General features: G+C 49.0%; 1 protein-coding gene across 1 annotated transcript in view; it reads left to right on the top strand.

Moving 5' to 3' along the window:
• Positions 1-27955, top strand: part of GALNT2 (polypeptide N-acetylgalactosaminyltransferase 2) — a 180204-nt gene that overhangs the window by 91942 nt on the left and 60307 nt on the right. Inside the window, exons 2-3 of the mRNA XM_059397251.1 lie at positions 1466-1559; positions 22734-22887. Of these exons, the coding sequence (XP_059253234.1) occupies positions 1466-1559; positions 22734-22887 (248 nt within the window). The remainder of the gene's footprint in view (positions 1-1465; positions 1560-22733; positions 22888-27955) is intronic.

The following is a 27955-nucleotide window of genomic DNA, read 5'->3' as shown; positions in this document are numbered from 1 at the left end:
AATTTATGAATACCTTTGAAAAAAAAAATTTGCAGCAAAAGAATACTTGAATTGGGACACAGATGCATTTTTAATACCTTTGTTAAAATGCAGGGTAAAATCTTCAAAAGTCCCAGCAATTGGGGCACCTGAAGGACAAAGGCCTTGTGATGGCTGGGTGGGGCTAGGACTGCCAAGGCATGAGGGTTCCTCACCAGCCCCCTCTTTCTGCAGTGGGGTCATCCTCCTGGGTGCCCCACCCATCATTTCCGTGGTGATCGAGCCAGCTATATCCCCAAAGAAGCTGCTGAAGGGAAAGCTGGCTTCAAGAGGGAGAAGCTTAGGCATGGTTTCTCTTTGATTACTGTACCGTTTGAGTAAAAAATGCTGATGATTGGCAGAGCAAGTTGCATTTGGAGAAAATGTCAGCTTTGGCCCAGCCCCCAGGGATTGCCCTCCTTGAAGATCTCACTTTACATTTTGAAGAGCCAAAATGTCTCCGGTGGTCAGCTTTTGCACAACACGCAGCCCGTGACGGCCCAGAGGAATGCTAGCTGTTTGGAAGTGGTCTGGTCTCCCCCAGGGGAGGGCTTAACGCTGAGGATGGTGCAGGTGGCCTCTGCTGGGGGGCACGCCCAGTCGACAATGCTGGACTCGCAGAAGTCTGGGTAGGAAAATGACTAGCCATGGGACATTTCTGATCTGGGTTATATACAGAAGGCTTTCTTACTCGATTTGCCGAAATTGGATTCCAAGTGGTTGCGAAATATATTTAGCTCTGTGGTCATGGCGATGTTTTTTAGTTTGATTTAATGTTGATGGATTAGAGTAAATTTTTGGTCCAGATGAGCTGAATAAATTCTGCCAGAGCTTATATCTTATTCTGGTTTCACATTAAGCCCTTAATTTACAGCTCTGTTCTATTGGCAGTCTTATTAGAGTGAGCCCTAGGAAAAGCTTGGCTGGCCCTTCCTCTTCCCTCCACTGTTGCTCAGTGGAATTAAATCATTTAGCAACCTCAGAGGAGGGCTCCGAGGGGCCTGGAGGGAGAATTTGCGTCCTAGGGTGTCCTTAAACCATCTTAAGATGTCTGGAGAGCTACCCTGATTTTAATGGCTTTAATTTAACCACTATTGAATTTTATTTAATCTACTCTCCCCATCTCCCTTCCCTACCTTCACAGATCCACAGAGCCCTGGGAATTTCTGGAGTATTTCCTTCCCACACTTAGGCAGTGCAAATATTAAAATGAAGGGGGAAGTAGAAATCCTTCCTTGGAAAAGGCCATTCCCATACTGTTGTCCCTTCATGTCGCCAGTGTCTGAGAAGTCCTGGGATGCAGGTCCTGGAGACGGGAATTCTCTCTCCCTCATCATTTGCATCCCCAGGGCCCATAGACATCTTCCCACTTACTGTTGATTGAACTGGTGAATGCAGATATGCTTGAGAAACTGATCAACTCATATGCTGTCTTTGTTCCCCTTAGGAGGACTGGAATGAAATTGACCCAATTAAAAAGAAAGACCTTCATCACAGCAACGGGGATGAGAAAGCACAGAGCATGGAGACCCTCCCTCCAGGTACTGCAGCTGTCCTCAGGGACCTGTCCCCCCCTGGGCTGGTGGCTGGTGGCTGGGAAGTCCTCTTGCTCAGAAACTGAATGAGCTGACTGTGGCCACTGGAGCCTGTGAGATAGAGAATGGATTTCATAGGGCCGCTGGAGACACTGCCCTATAGCAATTTGGGGGTCTTCCAGCCCATTAGTGGTTGGTGAAATAAGTTTCCTAGGAGATGACCAGAATTTGTTGAAAGAAATTAAAAAAAAAAAAAAACAGAATAAGATAGAAAACACAGGATAATATATCAGTTCACAAATTTTTTTAGAAGACTAGTTTTTAGAGCAGTTTTCGGTTCATAGCAAACTTGTGCATAAAGGACAGAGATTCCCATATATCTCGGGCCCTATACATGCGGTGCACCTGCCCCACTGTCAGCATATCCTAGCAGATGGTCCACTGCTACAATCAGGGTACCAGCATTGACACGTCACAGTCCCCCGGAGTCCATAGTTTGCATTACGATTCACTCTTGGTGGTGTACACTCGATGGGTTTTAACAAATGTATGTGGACGTGAATCCATCATTATAGTAACCTATGGAATGGCTTCACTGCCCTAAACATCCTCCATGTTCCGATTCTTTAGTCCCTCTCTCCCCACAGTCCCTGACAACCACGGATCATTTTCCTGTCTCCATAGTTTTGCCTTTTCCAGAATGTCATATGTTTAGAATCATACAGTATGTTGCCTTTTCAGATCAGCTTGTCTCACGTAGTAATACGTAACAAAGCTTCCTCCATGTCTTTTCGTGGCTCGTTGATGTATTTGTTCTTACCACTGACTAGTATTCTGTTGTCTGGACCAAAGTTGATCCATTCACCTACTGAAGGACTTCCCAGTTGCTTCTAAGCTCTGGGAGTTGTGGATAGAACTGCAGTAAAGAGCTGTGTGCAGCAAGTGTTGGTGTAGATGTACGTTTTCAGTTCATTGGGCTAAATACCGAGGAGTAAGACTGCTAGGCCATATAGCAAGACTATGTGCAGTGTCGTGAGGAGCTACCAAACTGTCTTCCAAAATGGCTGTACCATTTTGCATTCTCACCGGCAGTGAAGGAGTTCCTGTTGCTCCACATCTTTGGAAGCATTTGGTGTTCAGTGTTTTCAATTTGGACTATTACAATAGGTGGGAAGTAGAATCTCATTGTTTAAATTTGCATTTCCCTAGTGATATATGATACTGAGTTCTTTAATATATTCATTTATGCTCTGTTTATCTTCTTTGGGGAGGTATCTGTTCAGGTCTTTCAACCATTTTTTTAAGTGGATTGCTCATTTTCTTATTGAATTTGAAGCACTCTTTGTATATTTTGGATAATAGTCCTCCATCAGATATGTCATTTGCAAATATTTTTTCTCAGTCTTTGGCATGTCTTCTCATTTACTTAACAGTGCCTTTCCCAAAACAGATAACTTTCATTTTAATGAAGGTTAGCTCTATCAGTTCTTTCATGGATCACGACTATGATGTTTTATATAAAAAGCCATCACCATACCAGAGATCACCTAGATTTTTTTCCCTATATTATGTTTCATATGCTTTATAATAATTTGGTTTTATATTTAGGTCTGTGATCCATGTATAAGTTTTGTGTCTTGATTGATTGATTGACTGATTGATTGATTTATTGCTTGCCTGTGGTTGTGCACTTGTTCCAGCACCTTTTGTTGGAAAGACTGTCTTTGCCTCATTGTATTGCCTTTGCTCCTTTGCCAAAGATCAGTGACTCTATTTATGTGGGTCAATTTCTGGACTCTCAATTCTGTTCCATTTCTGTATTACCCTGTTCTTTTTCCAGTTACCACTTTGTCTTGATTACTTTATGGTAATTCTTGAATTCGGTTAACATCAGGCCTCCTACCTTGTTCTTTCTCTTTAATGTTGTGTTGGTTATTCAGTTTGTTTGTTTGTTGCCTCTCATATACTTTAGAATCTGTTGACACTCACAGAATAACTTTCTAGGATGTAGATTGTGACAGATTTATGATCAAGGTGGTAAGAATGACATCTTGACAATATTGAGGCTTCCTACCCGTGAACATGGAATCTCTCCATTTATTTAAAGTTCTTTTTATTTTTATCATCAGATTTAGGGTTCTGCTCATATAAGTTTTATGCCTGTTTTGTTAGGTATATACCAAAGTATTTACATTTGGGGGGCACTAAAGTAAATGGTATTGTGTTTTTAATTTCAAATTCCCTTTGTTCGTTGTTCATATATAAGAAAACCATTGACTTTTGTATAATATCCCTGTATCTTGCAACCTTGTTGTAATTACTTATTAATTCTAGGAGTCTTTTATTCTTTCAGGTTTTCTATTTAGGCAGTCAAATCATTTGCAAACATCTTCCTTCTTAATCTGTATTATACTTTTTTGTTTCCTTGTTTTATTGTTATTGCATTAACTGGGACTTCTAGTATAGTGTTGGAAAGTGGTGCCATATTTCTGATCTCAGTAGGAAAGCTTCTAGTTTCTCACCATTAAGTATGAAGTTAGCTCCAGGTTTTTTGTAGATGTTCTTTATCAAGCTGAAGAAGTTTTCTTTCTGTTCTTAGTCTGTGGAGAGTTTTTATCATGAATGAGTTGGATTTTGTCAAGGGGATTACATTGATTGATTTTCACATGTTGAGCCAGCCTTGCATATGTTAGATCCTACTTGATGGTATAATTCTTTTTGTACACTGTTGGATTTAATTTGCTAATATTTTACTGATTTTTGCATCTATATTCATAAGAGATATTGGTTTGCTATTTTCTTGTAATGGCCTTATCTGGTTTTGTTGTTAGGATAATGCTTTCTTCATAGAATGAGTTAGGAAGTATTCCCTCTGCATCTATATTTTGAAGGAGATTATAGAGAATTAGTATGGTTTATTCCTTAAATGTTTGATAGATTTCACCAGAGAACCCTTCTGGGCTTAGTGCGTTCTGTTTTGGAAGTAGATTTCTTGTAGATAACATATAGTCAGTTGGGTCTTGTTTGATCGATTCTGACAGTCACTGTCTTTTAATTGTATATTTAGACTATTGCCATTTAAAGTAGTTGTTAATATAGCTGTCTTGATATTTATTACTCTTTTCTATTACTTGCCCTTGTTTTGTTCCTATTTTTGTCTTCTACACGTTCTTCTGCTTTCCGTAGCTGTCATTGAACATTTTATATAATTCCATTTTCTCTCCTATTTTTTCACTTTTAGTGGTTGTTCAAGAGTTTGCAGTATATATTTACAATGAATCCAACTCTAATTTCAAATAGCACTATCCCTCTTCACAGTTAATGTATCTTATAACAAAATATTAAGAATCCTTCCCTCTCGTTCTTTGTATCATTGCTGTCCTTCATTTCACATATATGTGTGTACATAGACATGTACATAAGCATACATAATCAAATACATTGTTGCTATTATTTTTTTTGAACAAACTGTTCCCTACTAAATAAGAGTAGGAAAACTAAAGTTGTCATTTTACCATCACTTATTACTTCTCTGATGTTCTTACTTACATTATGGAGATCTGCCCTATACCATTTTCTTTCTCTCTGGAGAGCTTCTTTTAAGAAGCTGCAAGACAGGTCTACTGGCAACATATTGCCTCAATTTTTGTTGTCTGGGAAAGTCTTTATTTCTCCTTCACTTTTGAAGATTATTTTCAGAGTATAGAATTCTAGGTTGGCATTTTTTTTTCTCTCTCAGCACTTAGTTACATCATTCCACTCTCTTCTTGCTTGCATGGTTTATGAGAAGTTAGATAGAATGCTAATCTTTGTTTCTCTAAAGCTATTCCCCCCCTCCTGTCTTCTTTCAAGAGTTTTTTAAAAATCATTGATTTTCTACAGTCTGAATGTGCTATGTCTAGGTATAGTTTTTGTTTTTGTGTTTTTGTTTGTTTGTTTATTTGTTTGTTTTTGTTATTTATCCTGCTTGGTATTCTGTAAGATTTCTGGAGCTGTGTTTTCGTGTCTAACATTAATCTGAGGAAATTCTCAGTCATTATCACTTCGAATAATTCTTTTATTCCTGTCTCTCATTCTTCTCATTCTGGTATTCCCATTACCTGTGTGTGTACACTCTTGGTAGTTGCCCACCATTTCTTGGGTACTCTGTTCTGATTTTTTTCAGGTTTTTTTTTTTTTTTAATCTTTGCTTTTTCATTTGGAAGTTTCTGCTGACTTATCCTCAGACTCAAAGAATCTTCCATCAGTGGTGTCTAGTTTACTGATGAGTCCATCAGACCCATTCTTCATTTCTGTTGCAGTGTTTTTGATCTCCAGTAATTCTTTAAGATTTTTTTAAGACAATTTTCATCTCTCTGTTTACATTATTCATTTGTTCTTCCATGTTGTCTACTTTTTCCATGAGAGCTTTTAACATACTAATTATGGTTGTTTTAAATTCCTGGTATAATAATTCCAACATCCCTGCCATATCTGAGTCCTGCTTTGTCTCTCTTCAAGCTATGTTTTTTTTAGCTTTTTATTATCCTTGTAAGGTTTTCTTCAACACTGGGTATGATGTGCTAGGTGAAAGGAACTCCAGGAAATAGGGCTTTAGTGATGTGGTGTTAAGTTCTAGAGGGGAGAGGGGACACTGATATTCCTATAATAGGTCTGTGTCCTGGGCTGTCACCTTCACAAATGCTTCTCAGTTTCTCTCCCACAGAGGTGGGACTAGGTGGCTAGAGGTAATTAAAAAAGATTAGTTCCCTTCCTCCATGTAGAAGGCTAGGGGCAGGCTGAAGTTGACTATTTCCCTTTCCCCAGGTTAGTTAGGATCTGATAAACTCCCAGTAGGTTAGCTGTGGTAGAATAGTTTCCCTTGAGGGCAGGCATTGTTAAGAACAGAATGCTCTGGGGGTACCTGGGTGGCTCAGTCATTGGGCATCTGCCTTTGGCTCAGATCATGATCCCAGGGTCCTGGGATCAAGCCCTACATCGGGCTCCCTGCTCAGCAGGAAGCCTGCTTCTCCTTCTCCCACTCCCCCTGCTTGTGTTCCCTCTCTCACTGTGTCTCTCTCTGTCAAATAAGTAAATTTAAAAACAAAAAACAGAATGCTCTAGCATATTTCAAAATGATTCCTTTGCCTTCTCCCCCTGCTGGAAGCTGGAAGGGATCTGTCTCGCAGTATTCACAATGAGAAACCTAGTGAAGCTTCTGGAGGTAAAACACAGACATATGGGACCCCCCACCTGTGGCTGATACCCCTGGAGTCTTTATCTCTTGGGCTCGTCCACAGGACCTCCAGTTGTTCATCCCCTACAGTTCGGGCTTCATTACCCAGACGGGGTTTCCCCAGAGCTTGTTGCTCCAGTAAATTGTGATTCTCTGTATTCAGCTGTTGGTCTCTCCAGTTTTGGGGGTGGCAGGGTGCTCTCTGATCTCGCTTCTCTGAGCCAGCTAAGAAGAGTTGTTCATTTTTAGCCTTGTGTTCAGCTTTTTGCTTATTATTATGGTGGAGTGATGACTTCCAAGCTCTTTACACACTGGAGCAGAAACCAGAAGTTGGTTCATGGAATTTTTACTTTGGTGGTGCTGAAGAGTTTGTATATTCATGTTTCTTACCGAGATTGGATAAGCTTCATCCTGGGGGAGTATAGGCTGTCCTTTGTCTACACCCTTCCTATTGTCCCAGGTGCACTAGATGGGAATGTGTATGTGCTCGCAGTAGTTGTGTCTGTTAGGATGGTCTCCTCTCTCCTTCCCCAAGTCCTAGGTGAGTCATGCTGCCTGAGCCACAGCTCCTTCCTATGTAAAACAGGCATTACCCACGCAATGGGGGAACATCTGAATGGAATACTTAGCTAATAAGGTTTTCTTTATCATAATGAATGAATGCTTCTGCTGTGTGGATTAATGAGAGATTTCCTGTGAAACATGTGTTCTAGTGGATTTTAAGACCTATACAGAGAGGGAGGAGGAAGCCATCTTCAGGGCGTATCCTAGACTTTACTAGTAAGAGTCCCGCCCTCGTCAAAATCAGCTCAGTGGTGGTATTGACCCTGGCTTTCATGCTTTCAGCTGTTATACTGTTGATTTTCTTCAGAAATAGGAAGGCACTGATTCTCCTCTTTTTTGAGTCATTACCGATAACTCTTGATGAAGGCCCCGTGTCCTTTTATTTTGCCAAAGGAATTTATCTGTTTTTATTGTGACCTTTTTTTTTCTCACCAAATCAGCATACATGTGAGTTTTTCCTTTAGAAGTTATTTTGCTATGGTTAAGAAGCCCATTTTCCACAGAAATGATGGGCACTGCCAGAATTTTGTGGTCTGGAAGGAACCACTGTTCATCACACTTGCCACCGTGTAAAGTGGGTTGCTCAGAAACTCAGTAGCTTCCTGTGTTCTAGGTGTTGGCTATCTAGCAGTTGTAGACAGATGGGTGGGAGGAGGCAGCACGAAGCTCAATATAGGAGTCTTGTGTCTTCCAGCATGGCCCCCAAACCCACTGACGGATGTAGGAGCTGGAGTAAAGAAAGCAGTGGTGCATCCCAGGCAACGGCTGCAGCTTCTTTGACCAAACACCCTATTAGCAAAAAATAGTTGAGTATAGATCACTGCCTATGTTAAAATACTCCTAGATTAAACACATATTACCACTCGAATCTACTAATGCATTCCAAAGCATATTTTAAATATGGTAGTGAAAGGGATTAGGAAAAATACTTGAAAATCTCCACCATTTCTTTACCCCAGAAAGGTGTCTGACCTCTCCCCTCTTTGGACACCTCTGCTCTTGGGTCAGTCATGACCACGAAAGCCCAGGTCATTGTTTTAGCTCGATTTTCTGTTTCAGCCCAGCCTGCTTTGGGGTAGAATCTGGAATTTCAATAACACATGCCAGGCAAGTAGCGTAGCCGGAGGGAGGCCTGGACACAGGGGCCTGTTGGAAGCTCGGTCACACGTGCTCCAGCTGTAGATTCATGGGGCTTGATGTGTATGGACCAAGCTGCGCCCTGAGCCAGAGCACAGCCGAGAAGGGCTCTGTGAGTGCCATGCGGGAGCAGAACCATCTAGGTGAACACCAGCTGCCAAATTTATAAGCAGCCCTGTCCGACATTTGCCTTTAGAGACCTGTGATTTCCTCACCAAGTTCTCCAGTCGAAACCCTGTCCGTGAAGGAGGTCTAGGAACTGGGAGAAGAGATCAGTCATCAGGGAGACCAGGTGTGGCTGTGACACAGGCCACTCTTGACCTTGCTCAGGTCATGCTGGCCGGGAGTCCTCCTGTGGAAGCTCCCTAAAACCCCCGGTCCCTCTGTGACTCCTCCGTCTCCCTCCATGGAATCGCACCTGGTCTGCAGCACAGGCAGCTTACAAGTCCTACAGTTCCCTGCTGGTCGGCTGAAGGAAGGAGGTTGTGCTGTTTCCTTTGCTCCCAGAATGGGGCTTCCTGGTGCCCTGCAGAGTAGGCCGTGGTCACACTCGTGGGGAGAGTCCTGTTAACCCCCGCCCCTGCCCCCGTGCTGCCAAGGAGTCCGCTGGCTTCAGAGAGGGAGCTCAGCATTCTCAAATGAACACATTCTTCCAGGACGACTGCTCTCTAGAAGTTGAGGAGGAGCCTCAAGGTTCGGGAACTCCTGAGCGCGTTGAGCCAGCTCTCCCCATGTCCTGTTTCCACCGTTTCTGCCATTTCTGAAGTAGTGGCTGCATAGCAGCTAGAATGTGAGAGCGGTCTTCGAGAAGCACAGGGAGTGGGCACAAGAACAGGACAGCATCCTGAGCCCATCCCTGGGTCTCGGGATTCAGCACCACCCCCAGGTGTCTGGCCTTAGAAAAATGGTGACTATTTTGCTGTTCCATTTTCCTGCTGTGTGAAACAGAGACACTTTTGCTCTCTGAGGGCCCTTGATTCTGTTGTTTTAACTCTGTCTTTCTGTTGCCTTTCAGTCTCTCTTCCCAGATTAGGATCACCAGTCACCCTGCTTGGAGAGGGGCTACGTCTTTGGGTTCTCCCCTCCCTCCTTGCAGATTTCACGTCTGGAGTGGAAGGCCTTTGGCCCCAAGGTGTCCAGACCAATTCTTTCCAGTTCAGCCCCTGAAGTTTGTTTCTGATGCTGATATTCAAAGTGTTGTTTCAAAGAGAGTGGATTTTTTTGTTTGTTTTTTTGAAAACTTGATGGGGACGAATTTTATCTTTTCCCCCCGCCCCTAGGTACAGAAGAATTTCTGTTTTGAAAAATTAGTCTTTCCCAGTAATTGTCCCTCCTGCATTCTCTTCTCTTGTGTCCTCGGCTGCTTCTCTCGGTCTGGTTGATGAGATTAGCAGGCAGGATGTCCGGGTATGCCAGACGGTAAAGAACAGAGGCAGGACAGGGTGGGAAGGCCCAGGTCTGTCTTTGGGGCTGGCTGGGGATGGGGTCCTTCCTAGGAAGTGCTTGTTCTCCAGATGGTGACGTGTCCTTTGGGAGGTTTGGGGGATTTTTTTTGGCCTTTCTGAAACCGTGGTGTCATTCCCATGTTCCATTATAATGTTGTGTAAGGGGGCGAGGCCTCCAAGAGACACGGATGGGGAGAGAGTGGAGACGGGGGTGCGCCGATAACATTTTGGCTTGTCTGGGAGGTCCCCCCCATCCGTCGCGCTGTCTTCTCCCGCCCCTGCCCTGCCCACTGCTGCCTCATTACCTGAGACAGTAGATTTCTCAAAACAGAAATTGCTCATGTTCAGGCAAAGATGAATGGCACGGGAATGGCGAAATGTGTCATAGAGCCTCCTTCGCCGTGTGAATTGTCGCGGATGCTAATGGAAACGTTTTAGCTTTCCTGCTTCCCACCTGCCGGAAGAAAGATGAGATGAACTACTTGTGTGTTTATCCAGCACGGCTACAGAGTCGGGAGAAACGCTCCCTGACCTTTGCTCCTTCTGAGGGATTTACTGGGTTCCAGCATTGTACTTTTTTTTTTTTTCTTTTAAATCATGGTAAGATACACATACCATAAAAATTTACCATTTTAACCATTTCTATACGTACAGTCGAGCGGCACAAAGCACACTCGGACTGTCATGGAACCATCCCACCATCCATCTCTAGAACTTTCTCATTTTCCAGACTGAAACTCTGTGCCCGTGAAACACTAACTCCCGTTCCCCCTCCCCCAGTCCCTGGCGGGCACCATTCTACTTCCTGTCTGCTCCGCTCCTCCCGACCCGTTAGATAAGTGGGATCATACAGTTCTTGTCCTTCCCTGACTGGCGTCTCTCACTCGGTGCAGCGTCCTCCAAGGTCATCCATGTTGTAGCCTGGGTCAGGGTCTCCTTGCTTCTGAGGGTCGACCACTCCTCCCTGGTATCTTTCTGTGCCATGTGCCCTGCGAGCTGCATTGTCCAGGGGTCCCTGTGTGACGACTGTGGGACGGCAAGCTCCATGCGCCTCACTGTGACCCAGGCCCAAGGCCCGGGGCTCCGCACAGCATTGTCATTAGGAAACTAAGTGGCTGCGTAGCCTTCGGGGAAGCATCTTTTTAAGCAATGTGTTATTTGTAGAAAAGTTAAGAAATTCAGATAAGCAAAAATAAGATTATTCATAGGTGCCCCACACCCCACCAGCCCACAGTGACTCCTGGGACTCCTCCACTACCTGTTACCCACACCCGTGCTGGGCTTGTGTCCAGCTGTGCTTACCCACCTGGCTAAGGTGGGCCAGATGGGCCAGGCCCAGGTATGGGAGGCCTGGGGCCCCAGACACCATGTCTGAGTCAGCTCCGGGGCTTTTCAGTGTTTTTGTGAGACGTTACAAAATGTCCCGTAGTCCTCCAGGCAAGTAACACTGCTGAGGATTTGGGGGATTTGCTGAGACGTTTACCCACATGTGGTCCTCTGTCCCGGTAATAGTCCCTCAGCGTTCTCCCCGAGTCTGTCATGGAGGATGCCACCCTCCTCCCTCCTCCTGCCTAACTCCTCCCTCAGCCTCCTGGGATGGCTCAGGACAGGACAGGCCACAAGCAGCCCCTGCCAGCCACTTAAATCAACATTTTCCTCCATGCGGCACCATACTGGATTTCACCTGCCTCTTCCTGGGAGTGTCTTATCATAAACTCCTCCTCGTGTCCATAAATGCTTCCTGTACAGCATTTTTAATGACAGTGATGTAACCAGTTACCTAAGCCCTTTGAATTTATCCCGCATTGTAGGACCTAGAGAGGGTTTCTAGCAAACATCCATCGAGGTAAATCGTTATATGCCCCTAATTACTTGTCTGAAAAAAATCCCTCAAAGTGAAACTGCAGGGTTAGTGGCAAGGCATGTGTTTAAGGGCTTTTCTTTTTATATCAATTGCGAAATTGTCTTCCAAAGAAGGGGACTGTTTCCTTGCCCCCCAGCCAACGTTAAAAAACAAACCTTCTAATGTCCTTCCCCCAAACCTTCCAACAAGGAGGAAAGAAAAACCGAGGACCTAAATCAGGTCAGTAGCCAGGAGTGTGATAAAGCTATTAAAGTAGAATGGTCTTGAACTTGAATCTGTCGAACTCGAGCATCCGGAACCATTCAGACGGCGGCTCGGCGCTGTCTGCGCCGGCATGCCGCACCTGAGCTCCTCTCCTCCGCTCCGGGCACAGGGTTTTCCAAGATGCTCACAAGCTAGAGTAGGTCCAGATGATGTGACTCAGATGTGAGGGGGCCGGAAACACATCTGATGAGGAGGACTTAAAATAACGGCATGTTTTTACAGAAGGCCTTAGACGGGGGAAATGGAATCGTGATGTCCAAATATTTGGAAGGCGGCCACAGAAAAGAGGCTGAAGTCTCATTTTTTTCTCTCTGTTGGAGACTTGGGAGAGTGGAAGTCACAGGCAGGCAGTTTCTGTTATTGTATAAAGAAGCTCATGCCAGCAATTCCAGCTGTCTGGTGAAACAAGCTCCTCTTGAAACAATGACTTCTCCATCACTGGAAACTCCCAAGCGGTGGCTGGAGGCTAGGGGCTGTGCTGAAGAGATCTTCCCACACTTGCAGAGAAACAGTGTCCCTGGTTCCTTCTTCCTCCAATCACAGGGGATGTCCGCGTTCAAGAGACAGGCACACGACTTCAACTCAGAGACTCCATCCCACCAGCCACCACGATGCTGGGGAGGTGAGAGGGTACTTGCCAGCAGAAGTGGGACCTGCACAGACCCTGGGGTGCCTTTGGTGCTTCCCTTAAACGCCTTTAAAGTGAATTGTTGGCCACAGTGGAAGGAGCACGACATTGGGAAGAAAGAGAGCTGGGTTTGCACTGTGGTACCATCATGTTTCACCTTAACCTCTAAGTTTCCATTCCCTGATCTGTAAAATGGGCACAGTAATAATAATACATATTTTCCAGGGTCATGGTATGGTGTGGCTTGGGTTTGGGTGAAGCGTCTGTCCTGTGGCCCTGGTTAATAGGCTCCCTTTTTCTCTGCCTGTACCTTCCGTGTGTCAGTTTCACTTCTCTTCACTTGGATACCTCTCCTAACATTTGGGATAAAATAGGTGATCCATAGAGACCACGTGCAACAAACTAGAGTCATTATAATTAGACACTGTCACTTAGGGGGAAACAGAGTTTCTGTTTAAAATTTGGAAAAGAGATAGACGAAGATTCCGTGGTTTGCAGCCAGGCCTAGGCCTCTTAATGCAAAGCAGAACTGTCTCACGGCGTTTTTTTAGCTACTTTGATGGCACCAGTCATTTTAAATAAATTAAGGGTACGTACCCTCTAACATTGATTTTTTTTCTTTTATTTTCATTAAGTGATTAAAGGACTTCTAATCTCTTCTTCAAATTTCCTCTTTCTTCGTCCTTGAAAATGAGTTGTGTAGGATTTCTTATTCCAGGAGACAGCGTCTCATGGGTGAGCAAAACTTCCTGTCCTACCAGCTATCCAGTGACAAGAAATAACAAAGTATTATTTACATGTCTTTGTCACTAAATGGATATATTTGTTTGTGGCCCCAGCCTTGCCCCAGTCTCCCCTTTCATGTTGCAGCATTATGACCTTCTAGAGGAAAAATATTAGGGACTTTTTTTTTCTCTTAAGCATAGTAAAATTACATTCCATTTGAGATCAACCAGGAGGTTAACATAAATCTGAGAGCTTTGTCCTTTGATTTAAAATACATTCTATTTCCCTTCTTGGCTGCTTTCCCAGAAGGGGGCTGCTCTGTTTTACACAGACTAGCTTTCAATTTGTTTAAGACGTCCTTTCCAGGGAGGATTGGAGCGAAGGACTACAACACAGCATAGCCATGATAGAGCAGCAGTGAGTGCAGAATCCAGAAGCTTCCTGGCCCCTGGGCTCCCCACCCCCCAAATCGCCGGCCTGGTGGGACCCACGCCGGCCCAGGCACTTTCCTTCCCCTCGTACACCTGTGGGTGTGGACAACCAGGCTGTCCTCGGGGACACATGGCAGCCAAGTCCTGATCTGCCCTATGTCACTGACATAGGGACCATGTGGGTATGTCCCTGAGCACTCGGGTTTTCATATGTTTTGTGATATTAACCCTTTGAAGGTTCCTTTTCATAGATTGACGTCATTGTTGCCTTAAAGATGAGGCTTAGTGAAAGGAAATTTTTACAGAAGAAATGGTGTCCTTTGGCAATGTGGCACTCTTTTAAATCAAATTTAACTGAACGAGTCACCCAAATGCAAGCAGGTCCCTGGTTTTAGGGTTGGTGATTAGGAGCCTCGAATGAGCTTTGCTGTGGAAATGCCATCCTGGGTGGCACTTAAGACCCCCGCGGTAGCTGGAATGGGTCCCCGCCCTCAGGCCACGGAGCAGGGCCTCCCGTGGGCTTCGGCACCTGTGCTGCCGGCGGTCTCCGTCTGGGCCCCATGGACCATGTGTGCTTATGATCACCAGCTGGTCTCTGCGCCCAAGGCCGCCGTGCCATTCCGCAGTGTGGATGAGATCTGGGCAGGTGGTGGCGGGGGGACGGGGACTGCGGATGTCCACTTGGAAGAACAGGATTCAGAAAGGTTAGAAGTAGCTCGGGAGCCTGCTGGGGTAGATGACGGGGAGAGAAGACGGTCTGGCTTCCAGAAGCATCACACTACAGAGCCTGGTCTGTGAAGGAAGCAGGTGTGGCAGAGGAAGCGTGGAACCACGTCAGTCAAAGGCGTGAAAAGAAAACAAGAAGAAATTGTTGGGCCTGAGGTTGGTGTGACTGGGGAGCAGGTGGTAATGGCTGTGGGGTGGGCAGGGGGACGTCTGCGGCGTGGATTGGCAGGGATGAGTGGCAGGAAGTTGTCTTCTCACTACCAGGCTTAAGACCCTTTCCTGCTGGGGCTGCAAGGGGACACTCATGAGGTCCAGGTAGGGGTCTGGTCCATCCCTTCTGCTCTGGGCTCTTCTCCCCTGAGGTGGCTGCCCTGGGCCTCACCCTCTCTTACCTCTGGATATTGGTTCGTGTGGTTGCAAGGCTAGCAGGGGACTGGCCCCCCCAGACCCCCAGGAGGCCTCAGGGTGATGATCTGAGGGTGCTGGGTGCGGAGCAGTCTTGCTTCCTTCCCTGGACTGGCCTCCACTCCCAGCAGAGACCAGCTCAGGCAGGAGAGGCGGGCCTCTAGCACCGCCGTGGACCTGTGCGAGCAGTCACAGAACGAGCCAAGGCTGTGGGCACTGCCCCGGTTGCAAACGGCTGCACTTGTGCGTTACTTCTTTGCATTATTAAACATACACCATGTGGCAGGTTCAAGGCTGGGCCCCGGGTAGAAGCAAGAAGAGCAAGCAAACAAGCAAACAGACCAGACAGCAAAGAGAGCTGCGGGCAGGCATTGTGCATGCGTGTGCAGGAGCACGGGGGTGTACCTGGGCCTGCACAGGGCCTGGGGAAGGGCCCGCAGAGGGAGGCCAGCCCTGGCCCTGTGCTCAGAGCTAGGGCGCCAGGGGGAGAACACAGCGCTTGTCCCTTTCTTGGTTTCTATCACCTCCATCTAGGCACTGATGTCCACACCAAGAAGGGTGCATCTGATGTGGCAAAGAGGGAAATTGCAGGCAGAAGCTAGGTGAAGGGTCTTTAGTGAATGCGTCCCTGGGTGCAGACGGACATAGAGACAGGCACCGCGAGGTCTCGGTGAACTCTGCTGAACCCGCTCAGCACTTCAGCAGGGCATATGCGGTGGTCTCTGTTTTCAAGGGGGAACTTGGTTCCTTCCTCGGCAGAATTTTGAGTTCAGTTATCAGAGGGTAGGAGCTGTGATTGAGGAAGAGGGAAGAGGAATGCTGTAGCGAGAGTCCATAGCGGGGGACACCGGGAGGGCCTCCTGGAGGAGGTGGCCACGTTGAAAAGCAGCCCTGCCTTGCAGTGTTATGAAGTCTCATTTGTCGGTACACACAGCCCGGGCTCTGCGCAGGTGGGTGGAGGGCTCAATTTACTGAGGGTTCACGGGTAGACTGTAGAAGGCAGAGGAACGAGGCTGGCAAGAACGGGAATAAGATCTCAGCCATAAACAAGTAAAGCCACACTGGGGCCCTGGGTTCTGCTGTGGCTCCTTGTCGAGAAGACGGGACAGGCTCGGGGGACAAAGCAGGGCCACGCACAGTGGAGGAGAGCAGAGACTCCTCACAGGTTCAGGGCCACGAGCAGTAGGCTTAGATCAGAAAAGATGTGCTTCTGGGGACCTGGGACTCGTCCTGGGGAGTGGGCAGGGTCTTCCTGAGCAGGGAGCAGAGGGGGCAGGTGTTTGGGGGGTCATCTCCCCCCTTACTTTGGAGGCTCTCCCACTGAGCGTCCGTCCTTCTCCCCACAGCCACAGTCACTTCCTGGAGTGCAGGTTTGGTCAGCACTCTCCTGCTCGAAGCTTCTGTGCTCCTGGAGCACGGAGAATGCCATGGGAACGCTTGAGCTGAGGCTGAGACTCGGTGCTGGGCACAGGCTGGCATTCTCCTCTTTCATCCCCTGTCTCCACACCCCCTTCCCGCCATCCCACTGCAGCTTCCGGTATAGCCCTCCCAGGGCCTAGCAGGCTCCTGGTCATGCCTCAGGACACAGCCCAAATGCCCCTTCTCTGGGGCTCTTTCTGGCCCTGGGTCACAGACTCATCTTGTCCGCATGTGTAGTTCTGGACCAGAGGCCGCGTTCCTTCTCGCATGCTCTCTCAGGACTGGCATCCTCTCCCTGCCGGCCTGTGGCACACAACTTGGGGAAGACAGAAGGCAGAGCATGTCTCCTCCAACATTAACAACTTCCTTACAGTATGTTGGCCCAAAATAGAACGGCTGTCGTAGGCAGTGAGCAGTCCCCCAGGACTGCATGTGTGAGCGGGGACAAGATGCCGAGCGGCCCCTAAAAGAGAGTCTTCCAGCTGTCAGATGCGACAGGGTGGGTTCCGGGGCTCACCAGGACGTGAGAACCTAGAGATGGGGCCAGAAACCCATTCACACCCTGTCCACATACACACAGCCTACACGGCGGCCCTCCGTCCCCATCCCCTTCTGAGCAGAAGGAGGGCGTCTGTGTCTGCGGCTGGCACCCGCCGGCCCTCAGGGTGGGACGGGGACAGGGCGGAAGGGTAGAGGGAGGGACCCCCTGGCCTGCAGGTCAGGCTGCTGGGCGCTGTGCTTCCTGCCCCCACACTTCTGGGGGATCTGCCTCACCTGAGAAATTCAAAACCAATTTAAGTAAGAAACTGAGGGGCCTCGCTGATCATAACCCACAGTGAAACTTACACGATCTGAGAACAGGCCGCTCCAACTCCCGTGTTCCAGCCTGAGCTCCATCCTGACCCTTCCTCTTGCCAGCATTGGTGCCTGTGCTTCTGAGCAAACCTCCCCTCCGCTCTCCCCTGCCCCCGCTTGGGAGTGTGATGGTGTCACACCGTCCCCCTGCTTGAGGCAAGCAGAGACTCACCCTGGGCTTATTACTTTTTCCAAGTGTTTCCTAGGAATCACAGACACAGGTTAACTTACCCATGCCCCCCCCCGTCTCGCGGGTGGAAGGGGGCTGCAGTGAGGGGTGAACTGCCCTCCTGCGTGTTCTCACCTGACCAGGTTCTCGCAGGGACCTTGGAAGGCAGGTGAGGTGAGTTTCCCTTCCACTTCTTCCCGCTCCTGCCCTCGGGTCAGCTGCAGAGCTGGGACACCCGGGGAGGCTGTGGGGGGACTGGAGGGGTGGTGACTGGGCGGCTCCCAGCGACCCTCCATGAGGAGCCTAGGTAGGGGTTAACACCAGCAAAGTGGGGGTAATTGTGTTTGTGTTTGGCCCGTTCTGCCCGTGAAGTCAGTCAGTGTTGTACATAGTCGGTGGCTTAGGAATTATCGTTGCTGTCATTATTTCATTTCTTTTTCCAAAAACTTCTGCAGTGAAATATCATTCTGATTGTGCCCAGACTGGAGGGTATCACACCGAGCTCACGCCTGGGTCTCTGTCCCGGGGCCCTTGCTCCCCCTGGCCGCTCCTCTGCCTGCATTCCGTGATCGCCGGCTGTGGACCTCCAAGCCCCATCCAGGAGCCCGACGTTGGCGCGGGACCACCCTTGACCTCGCGTCCTCAAGGTTCTCTGCGCAGCGAGCGCAGATCCGCCTGGCGGGCTCGCGAGGGCAGCGGCGTCGGCAAACAAATGGAAGGGGCCACTGTCCGGCCTGGGTGGAGGGCACTGCTCAGAGGCGGGTGCCAGCAGTGCGGCGATCCCACTCTTCAGAGCCCATCCGGAGCTGTGTGGCTTGGGGCAGTGTGCAGGGTCTGGGGTGTTTTTCAGGATCAGCCTCAGGTGCCTTAGACCAGGTGGAGACCATCCGCAGTAGCTGGGTCAGCAAGCAGGTGTATGCCGCCCGCACAGGGTGTTGGGGCTCGTGGGGGAGAAGCAGCAGCAAACTAGGAGGAGGTTTGGCTCTTGGGTCAGGGGCTCCTTCCCAGTGCAGCTGGGAGGGGAAAGCCTGTGCCTGGGGCGATGGGACACAGGTGGGGCAGCACTGGAAGCCTCCCACTTCAAGGAGAAGCTTGACCTTGAAGGGCAAGCTTGACCTTGAAAGACTAGGTGGGCTTGGGCTGGCCTCGTGTGTTCTCAGAAGGCCCAGGGGACCGAGGGAGGCTGCCTGAGGGCCGGGCTGGAACAGGGAGGGGCTCCTCACCCAGCCGCATCGGTCAGCATGAGGGCCCCAACAGGTGCCTCGTCCTGTCTGCACAGCCACCATCAGGAAGAGTCTCAGTCTTTCAGAATCTTAGGTTTCGGCACTCCCAAGGCCAGTCCGTCCCTCCTCGGAAAAGTCTATCTTCTGGAAATCGGTTTCTTCCTCAGCATTTTCATGACCTCATTTGATAAAAGAGCCGTTTTCACGGGCCTCCTCGGGGTCATGCCCACTTTCTGCTGTCGTGCTCTTTAACTGCCAGCTGTTTTCCTCTTGTCTTTGGGGATGAAGCCGGTCTCTGGCTTGTCCTGTAAAGTTCTCTATCTCGGGGGTATTTCCTGCCCACTGCTTCTGGCTGGCCCAAGTGCATGGTCTCTAGATTTGCTTCTGTGTGCATGTTTTCGAAAGCTCTTAATTTGCAATGTGCTTTCTACAAATTTTAAAGAGGCGGTGGAAGTACAAGACGATGTATGGATGGCATTTTTTAGAAGTCGGGATGTTCAGACATTATGTCTATTTTTTTGGTTATTTCACTCCAGCCTGTAACTTACGCCCCTCCTGTTCTGTGCTCTCTGCATCTGGGGGATTCCCTTGCTGCCTGGGGCTGGCCTGGGGCATATGTCCCCTTTGGAAACCCCGCCCGCTCTCTGTCTTGCCTTTCCCTCTTCAGGCGGCTCCAGCCCAGGGAATTCTATATAACACAGAGTATCTCCTTTCTATAATGGTTCTTCAGCCCTGCGTTTTTCAAATTACAGGTTGTGACCCTTTATTAGAGGATCTGTCACACCCACGTAAGAAAAATAGACTGGATCTGTTCACACGCAGGAAGGGTGAAACCGTCTTCTCGGTTGTGTGCATACATGCACATCATGACATCTGGGACACGAGAGAAAAACGCATGTCCGTTAGTCAAACATGTCCCTGCTGGCTTCCAACATCCTGCTAAATTTTCATGGAAGAGAAACCAGTTAGTCTTTCTCCAGTAAAATGGTCTGATGCCGTGGGAAAATTGTCACAAAATTGTCGCAAGGCACACCCCCAGGAGTCCCGTTGAAGATGTTCCCGAGTGGGCAGCAGTCACGGTGTGCTGCCTCTGACTGGTTCCTGCCATCTCCGGAGGATATGTGTCTGTCACTCCTACTCATTGTTCAGAGCTCAGCTCAGACGGTCCTTCCCCAGGGAAGCCTTCCCTGCCCACCCCCCCATCTGCATCAGTTTCCTCTGTTAGATGCCACCACAAACTACATTTTCTGCCTTTCAGAGCACGTGGCCCAGTTTTTAACGACACATCGATCAGGATGGTCACTGTATGGTCTGTCTCCCTCCATCTTCTAGAACATGACCTCCACGGACGGGTCTAGTTTTGTTCATTCAGGAGCCACTGCCAGGCCTAGCATATAGTCCACACCCTAGTACAAACCAGTGGCCTCAGGCCACATCCCCCCCGCCCCCCGGTGACTGACATCTGGCATCCCATAAAACCCTCTGCTGTACTCGAGTCTTTTCCAGAAAGGGGGTGGGGGTCTCCTAGCCCCAAGATGTGCAGGTGGGATCGAAGCCCCAGGAGCTCCTTGGAGGCCTTGGCCCTCAGCCACTGCTCTTTCTACACACACACCCACCCCGACCGAGAGTGAGCGGACCTTGTGCTTACTGTCCCCAGTGCTCCTAGTGAGACTCACGTAGGGCGTAACCATTAGTGACAGACCATCTTTTGGGTGACGGTCTCCTCTCTGGCTGTTGGTGGGGGACCCCACAGTTCCCGGTTCCATCGTGCAGACTCATCGTTGCAGTAAAGGGTATTCAGGCCAGTAAGCATTGGTGGGAACCAACTCACTGAGATTCCGCAGTTAAGTGTCACAGGTATGGATTCTAGCTGAGGCACAGGTGGGGGTTTTTTCCTCCTCTGTCCCCAAGAGTCTATGAGGCAGAAGGCAGAAAGATGGGGAGAGAGGAGGACTGGTAAGTATTTCTAGGGTTGCCTTAGTGTGCAAAACATGTTTCCCCCCAAAAATGTTTGGGAAACATTTTATTTTAGGTGGGAGAAAATGCTGCCACTCTGGCTAGCTCCTGTGACCCGACATTTATCGGGGGCGTGGCCTTGCCGTAGCCAGAGCGCTCGTGAGTCATGAAACTGCTTTTCCATTTGAGAGACCGGACCTCTGTGACCCCAGCCATCATTTCCACGGCAACCAGCTGCGATGAGATGGGGGTTTTGACCTCGCAGGACAGTTGTAACAAGAAGCAGATGAGCTTTTGGATGGGAAATTTATTCTGTGGCCTTGAACAGATCTGTAAGTGAATCTCAGTTTCCTCATCACTGACACAGAAAAAGGAACCCGTTGTCCTTTTGATTGTACGTGGAGAGATCGTGTTAGAAAAGCACGTGTGCAGGTATTGTCGATCATACCTAACCAGCCCCACCAACGCTTGACATGGGGCAGAAGGACAATCACCTGCACCCACGGGTCTGTCCCGGGTCGCTGTCAGCAGGCCTGCTGTCACCTCTCTGACCAGCATCTCATTGTTAAACCGGCTTCCTGGCTGGTCCAGGACAGGTGAGCTCACTGCCACCCCTGGGCCCTTGCACTGCGGTTCCCTGAGCCTTTTACTGTGTTCTTCCCAGAGGCCTATGTGGCCCAGTCCCTCCCTTTGTCTGGGTGTCTGCTCAGAGTCCCCCTATGAGAGAGCCCCATGGGACACCCCATATGAAATAGCAACCCCAGAACAGTCAGCCCCTTCGTGCCTTTTCTTTACAGCTTCTGTGACCACCTGGAATTTCGTGAGCTTCATGAGGCAGGGGCGTTGTCATAGTTTTCTTTTCATTTCTTTCTTTCTTTCTTTCTTTCTTTTTGAGTTTGCTGCACATAATAGGCCATTAAGTCCTCCTGAAGAACCTTTTTTCATTGTTTTAAATTTACTTATCTTTAGGAAAGTGTTTCAAAGAATAAAACCCTTGACCGCCATCCTGAAGGCAGCCCGCAGCCATCTGAAGCCAGAGGGGACATCAGGTCCTGAATTTTCTCTTTGCTTTGAATCTGTCTTCCTTCCGCCTCTTTCCCTGAGAGTGTGGAGGCCATCACCTGCTTCTCCAGGTTCTGCCCTCATTGCGCCCAGGCTTGCCCAGGCCCACCCCGCCCCACAGCGCTTCTGCTCCTAGATCCCAGGCTACCGCCAATACGGTCCCTACGCCAGATCCCAGTCGAAGCCCCCTGCGCCGCCTACGCCAGATCCCAGTCGAAGCCCCCTGCGCCGCTGTTGTGTTCCTGGAGAACCCGTGCTTGGCCCTTTGGGGCAGCGGCTGCATATCTGGCCGTGAGCCCGGCGCTGCACATGCGGACAGGCTGCCATGCCTCATACCCTCTTGACACGTGTGCCGCGTGGTGTATATAGTAGGAGCGGCTCTGTGTCCCCCTGGTGGGGTCGGACACGGCAACAGCTGCAAGAAGAATCCCTCGGGGCGTCTCACCGAGGGGTGTTTGGACAGCCTGTGCTCGGGGGCGTCATTGTTGGTTTAAATGTTTATTTCTTTGGGGCACCAGGGTGGTCCCGTTGCTGAAAGCATCCAGTCTTGGTTTCAGCTCAGGTCCCAATCTCAGGGCCGTGAGATCGATCCCTGCGTTGGGCTCCACACTGAGCACAGAGTCAGCTTGAGAGTCTCCCTCTGCCCCTGCCGTTGCGATTCATGTGCACGCATTCTGTGTGTCTCTCTCTCCCAAAATTAATTAATTAATTAATTTGGACATTATCTCTTTCACCGTATCTGAGGTATGTTGGGGCATTACCGTAATCCCTGGAAAGGTGGGACGAGCAGACATAAATCTCCTCTCTCACAAAGTGTGCACAACACCGTGCTTACGCAGGCTTTGGTTGGCACAGACTCTTATTCGCAAGACAACACCTGAGGTCCATGTCTCTCACTTGCAGGTTGCACACTGTCCAGTGGACGGACATGACAGCGCTCACTTGGGCTGTTTTCAGCTAGTTTGCTGATGACGGTTGCCAGGAGAGGAGGCCCCAGGCACTAATTCCTAAGGCTGCCCTGTTCCTGTGATGTGTGCTGGCCCCCCAGACTCATTTCCCCTGGTCCCACACCCTCTGCTCTGTCCTTGCAGGAAAAGTGCGGTGGCGGGACTTCAACCAGGAAGCTTACGTCGGAGGGACGATGGTCCGCTCTGGACAGGACCCCTACGCCCGCAACAAATTCAACCAGGTGGAAAGTGATAAGCTGCGGATGGACAGAGCCATACCCGACACCAGACACGACCAGTAAGTATGGAGCTGGGAGTGGGCCGGGGCCTCACTTGCTTTCTCCCCACAGCCCAGTAAGTAGCTTTCACTGGGCCATTCACATTTTCCTGTTCCTCTGGGCAGCTGGTCGTGTGTTGTGCCTTCTACGGGTGGTGAAGCTGGAAAAGTTCTGGGGCTTGCGGCAATGGGACTTCACCCGTGGGAAGTGACAGGTCCATTTGGGATCAGATTCTAGGCTTTTGGATGGCCCGAGGCAGCATCTGGAGGCTGAGGGTTACTGGCCAGAGCGTGGGAGTCAGCAGGGGAAGTTGTGTTCCTGGTGTCATGTCCACTCATCACTTGTCTTTTCTAAAATCCGTGCACACACAAGCATCATTTTCCATCATTCAGCAACTTCGTCGGCAGGAAGAAAATCTGAATTCTTGCTTATTAAGACAGTGTAAGTCGGAAATGCTGTAGAGACTAGAAAAGGGAAAGAAACAGCCTAGCAGGGTCGGTGTGAGACTGAGACAGGAGGCACAGGGTGACCTTCGACCACACCAGGAGCTCTTGTCTGCATCCTTCTCTTGATTCTCCGGAGATCTGGGAGCTGCAGGGGGAGGGCACCCCAGGGTTCCTCAGGCTTCGCCGACGAGGTCTCCAGACATCCTAACGTGCGTGTGTTCATCACCACTTACCAGGAAAGGGTTATCCCTGGCCCTTGCTCTGACCTTCCAGCCTTGCTGCTAGGAACCTCTGATTGGGAGGCTGTTCACACAGGCTTCACTGGGGAATCATCTTGTTTCAGATCATTAGAGAATAGGCAGCTGCATTTGGAGGGCAGCTGTTTTCCTGGGGGCTCTGCGGGCGTTCCTGCTCACTGAGTGACTTGGGGAGTCCTCCCTCTGTCAGGGATGGCACATCACGGATGTACATTTATTGTGACTCAGACGCTGTGTCTGGGTCCTGGGACTCCAGCCAGAAAAGTCTTGTCCTGTCCTGGTTGGGGGGTGCGGGGTGTGGGGGACTACCTATGCACCAGGAAGCAAGGGGGTTCAGCCCCCTGAGGCTTGAATAGTGTGTTGCAAATCAGTGCGTTTGGGCCCCCTAGGAGGTAGGAAGGCCAGGAAAGACCCCAAGGAGGGACAGGTCCTGAGCTGGAGGCCTCTGGAAAGAAGGACAGGGAAGAGGCTGTGACAGCCCGCTCTAGGCTTGCAGGGAGCCAGCCAGGAATCTGATTGCTCTGGGTGAGCACCGGGGATTGAGAGGAGGGTAAGCTGATGAGAGACGAAAGTCAATGACATCACCCACGGACACATCTTAGAGTTTGCCCTTGTTTTCTAAGTCTGTAGCATATGTGGAAAGTTTTGTGGTTTTTTTTTTTTTTTTTTTGGTCTCCTCCTTTCAGGGAAACTTGACCTAACTGTGTAGACACAGTTAACTGCCAGGTGGACTGCGCAAATAATAAGCATGCAGTGTACGTGTGTGATAGATTGAATGTAGGAAACATTTGACCCATGTGTAAATGTATGCGATATGTGATGTTAAAATCTTACCATTTTTTTAGATTCAGTCCAAAATACTGTTTAATGTCTACTGTGATCCAACCGTCCTTTCTCGGGGCAGTCCTGACCCTGCAGCCCTCGTTCAAGTCAGCACTTAAGTTAGCACCCTCTCTAAACTAGGGCTTGCTGCCGTGGGATCCAAGGACCCTGGGGAAGCCACATGGAGGCTGTGGGACCCTAAAAGTCCCAAAGCTCTGTGTGCAACCCTGGGGCATGGCCATGCCTGCCTGTGTCGAGAGAGGTCCTGGGTGCCTGGGTCCCCACCACCAACCATCTCCAGGCTAACTGGCCTGTGTCAGATGCTCCTTGGGACACCCTCGTGCCACCCACCAGCCTCGTGGCACTGGACACAAAGGTGGTCCTCATGGCACAGAGAACAGGGAGGCTCCCATTGTGTCAGAACTTGCCCAGTGCCTAGGAGCAGCTAACTTAAGGCCAGAAAGGGGCAATGTGGCTTTTTAAGAGGGGCTGGGCCTAAACCCAAGAGAGTGGTTAGAGATCGAGCAGACTCGCACTTGGAAACCTCCCCTGGTGGCTGGACTCGACTGTTTGGAGCCCCGTCTCGCTGAGGTGGTACGCTGTCACTGCTCCACTTGGGTACGAGTGTTTTTCTCTGGGGCTCTTATTCCGTAGTCTTTTCTTTAGAGCCGCGAGAAAGTGTCTCTCTCGACTGCTCATCAGAGTCTGGACAGCGGTTCTGCCGCCAGTGCGAGCCCCTGACAGTCCCCCAGACCATATATAGACAGACGTCCCTCCTTTACAGTTTTTGAGATAGGACTTCGTCCGAACAGGTGTTTGACACTTCGTCTCAAGGTGGGATGTGTTGGGGGGCTAGGGGGGCCAGTTTGAGTTCCAGCTACTGTGTGACGTTCGTTTGCATGTGTTCAGGGAACAGCTGGGATGCCTTCCCCGTTTGTTTGACTTCGGCTAAATTAAAGTCTGCCCAAGTCCAGCGGATGCCTGGAACTGAGCCAGTGCGCTGTCCTCAAAGTGTGAGCTTGAGGAGAACTGCTCCTATTAAATGTCAAGTTAAGGAGATCAAGTTACGTCTAGGACTCCCCCTTCCCCACTCCCCGCTGTTTCTCTAATAGCAATTAAGGCATTTGACCTTCTACACAAATGTCGCGTTTTTTGTTTGTCTGCCTCTGCAGTATCCCCCTTGGTCTGGGATTATGGAAACCTTTGGATTCAGCCTTCACTTGGGATAAATCTGAAAGCAACGGGCATGGTTCATTATGACCAAGGTGTCTGGAGTCCCACAGATCTTGGTCACAATCCCAGACTCTCCGGTTCTTAATTTTGTGGCCTTTATCATTTGTACGATGATGTCACACAGTCACCTCTGGTTTCCGTGAGGATTAAACAGAATGTTCACAGGGGCTGGTTCCTCCTCCCATGAGATTTTTTTCAGGGACCACGTCAGCAAGGAGGCCCTTGACCTTGATGGCCTCCCCTAGGAGTGCAATCTCCTGGCCCCATGCCAGCATTCCTAATCCCCCACGCCCTTGACTTTCTCCACAACTCATATCACCCCCTACACACCATGCATTTGACTTATTTATGCCTTCCTCTGTCTCTGCTCCTCAGAATAGTGAGAGCGCGCCCGGACAGGACGACTCTCAGCACCCAGTGAGCTTGGCGCGTATGTGCTGAGCCAGTGTATTAGTCAGCACAGAGCCTGACATATGGTGAGCGCCCACTGAGTCATTACTGATATTAACAGTCACAAAAGAATAAAGGAGGGTAGAAGGGAGAGTTTTAAACAGTGGAAATCAGATGAACCCTAAATAATTCCACCATGTTTATGTTCCTCCTGGACTGGAAAGCACTGCAGTTAGCATCCTGTCTGTCGTGTGGGACAGATACAAGGGGTCAGGGGTTCAAAGCCTTGCAAAAACAAAAACAAAACAAAACTCCACACATTTGGGTAGGTCTTCATTGTGTTTTTATGTGTATAAAAAAAAATTCTGTGCCAAAAAAATACAGAGAAGCAGGAAGCCTTGAAAAGCTTGCCAGGAGTGAAATCCTAGATCTGACATACAGGAAGCCCTTAGAAATTAGAAAGTAGAAGCCCATGCTGTCCTTGAAATACAGTTTCTCCAATCCAAAAAAAAAAGCTTCTCTACCTCATTTGATGTTACTTGAAATCTCAAATAAGCTATTAAGACCAAAATAAATTTTAAAAAACCAATGGCAATTTTGAAAGTGCTGTTTCGGACTCTTGGTTTCTTCCCTCTCCCGCCTCTGGGAAGCTGTTGTTACTGGCCCGGCAAAAGATGATGCCGGAGCAGCCTGGAAAAGATCCAGGTACACACGCGCTGAAGGGGGAGCCAGCGGGACACGCTAATGGATTGGACGAGGGGTGGCGCGCCAAGGTTTATGCTAGAACAAAGGAAGAGACGGGATGCCTTTACGTGAGATGGGGGAGGCTAAGTGGAGCCACTGTGGGGGACGCACCCGGAGCTAACGTGTGCAAGTGTTCCATTCCTGACGCAGTTCTAGATGGATGTGTGTCTGGTGTGTGGGAGAAAGGCCTTGGTGGCAGTGTGAATTTGGGAATGGTCTGTGTGCAGATGGTGTCTAAAACCACGAGTTGAACGTCATGTCCAGCGAACAGAGACAGAAATAAGGAGAGGCCCAAAGACCAAGCTCTGGTCCACCATGGACATTTTGGCTGTAAATGCGAAGCCGGTGCTAACACTTGGAGGACGGTCCAGCATGGTAGACCGCTCGCTGTTTCCTGTGGGCCATGAGAAGTGGAGAAGTACTCTTGTTGCCTTTTTAGAGGAGGGGTATGAAAAAGCCTTGCCAGCACCCAACTCAGAAGGGTTTTGTGGTGTTTGTTTTTCGTTTACATTTGAGTGTGTGTTTTGTTTGCCTTGCAATGCGTCTGATGGCAAAGTCAAGTCCGGAAATCAAGCGCAACCCAAAAAGTTTATAGAATATTGTTCTGTCTGCTGGGGAAAGCTGGAGCTGGTTTGCTTTAAAATTGTTTATAGAAGTAAAATCAAATAAACCTTCAGGGGGAGAAACCTTATTATCCTGTTTTCTTCTTTTCCCTGTCAGCCAAACACCATTCCTTTTCATTTATTTATTCAAGTTGCCGAAAAACGAAAGGCTCTTGGAAAAAGAACAGGTTTTGTTCAGGTTGCAAGAGTTTAACGATCAGAAAGTTTCTCTCTGTGTCACCGCCCTCTCCTTTGATCACTAAGTTTAAAAATGAAGGGTTTTGAAACATTTTGAGTCTACCACTGGAACACTGCTCTTGAGAACCGGGCTGCCTAGACTGCATCCCACAAAGGACCCTTCTCTCAGAGAGAAGTGTATCCAAGCTGCCCACCTAATGGATTCATCTGGCAGGCACTAAATCGAGAAAACACTGTTTTTACTCAGTCCATAAATTAAGAGTTGTAAGGTTTGGTTTGGTTTCCTTCAAGATCATCCCCGAAGGGCTGTGTTTTGAACCAGTGTTTTAAGTGTTTGGCAGTGATGCTGCCCAAACACAAAGATCAGGATTCTGGGGGGGGGGGGGGGGGGGGGGG

The sequence above is a fragment of the Mustela nigripes genome, chromosome 4, assembly GCF_022355385.1.
Source record: "Mustela nigripes isolate SB6536 chromosome 4, MUSNIG.SB6536, whole genome shotgun sequence".
Classification (NCBI taxonomy): domain Eukaryota; kingdom Metazoa; phylum Chordata; class Mammalia; order Carnivora; family Mustelidae; genus Mustela; species Mustela nigripes.
This window is presented reverse-complemented; position numbering and strand designations above follow the sequence as displayed.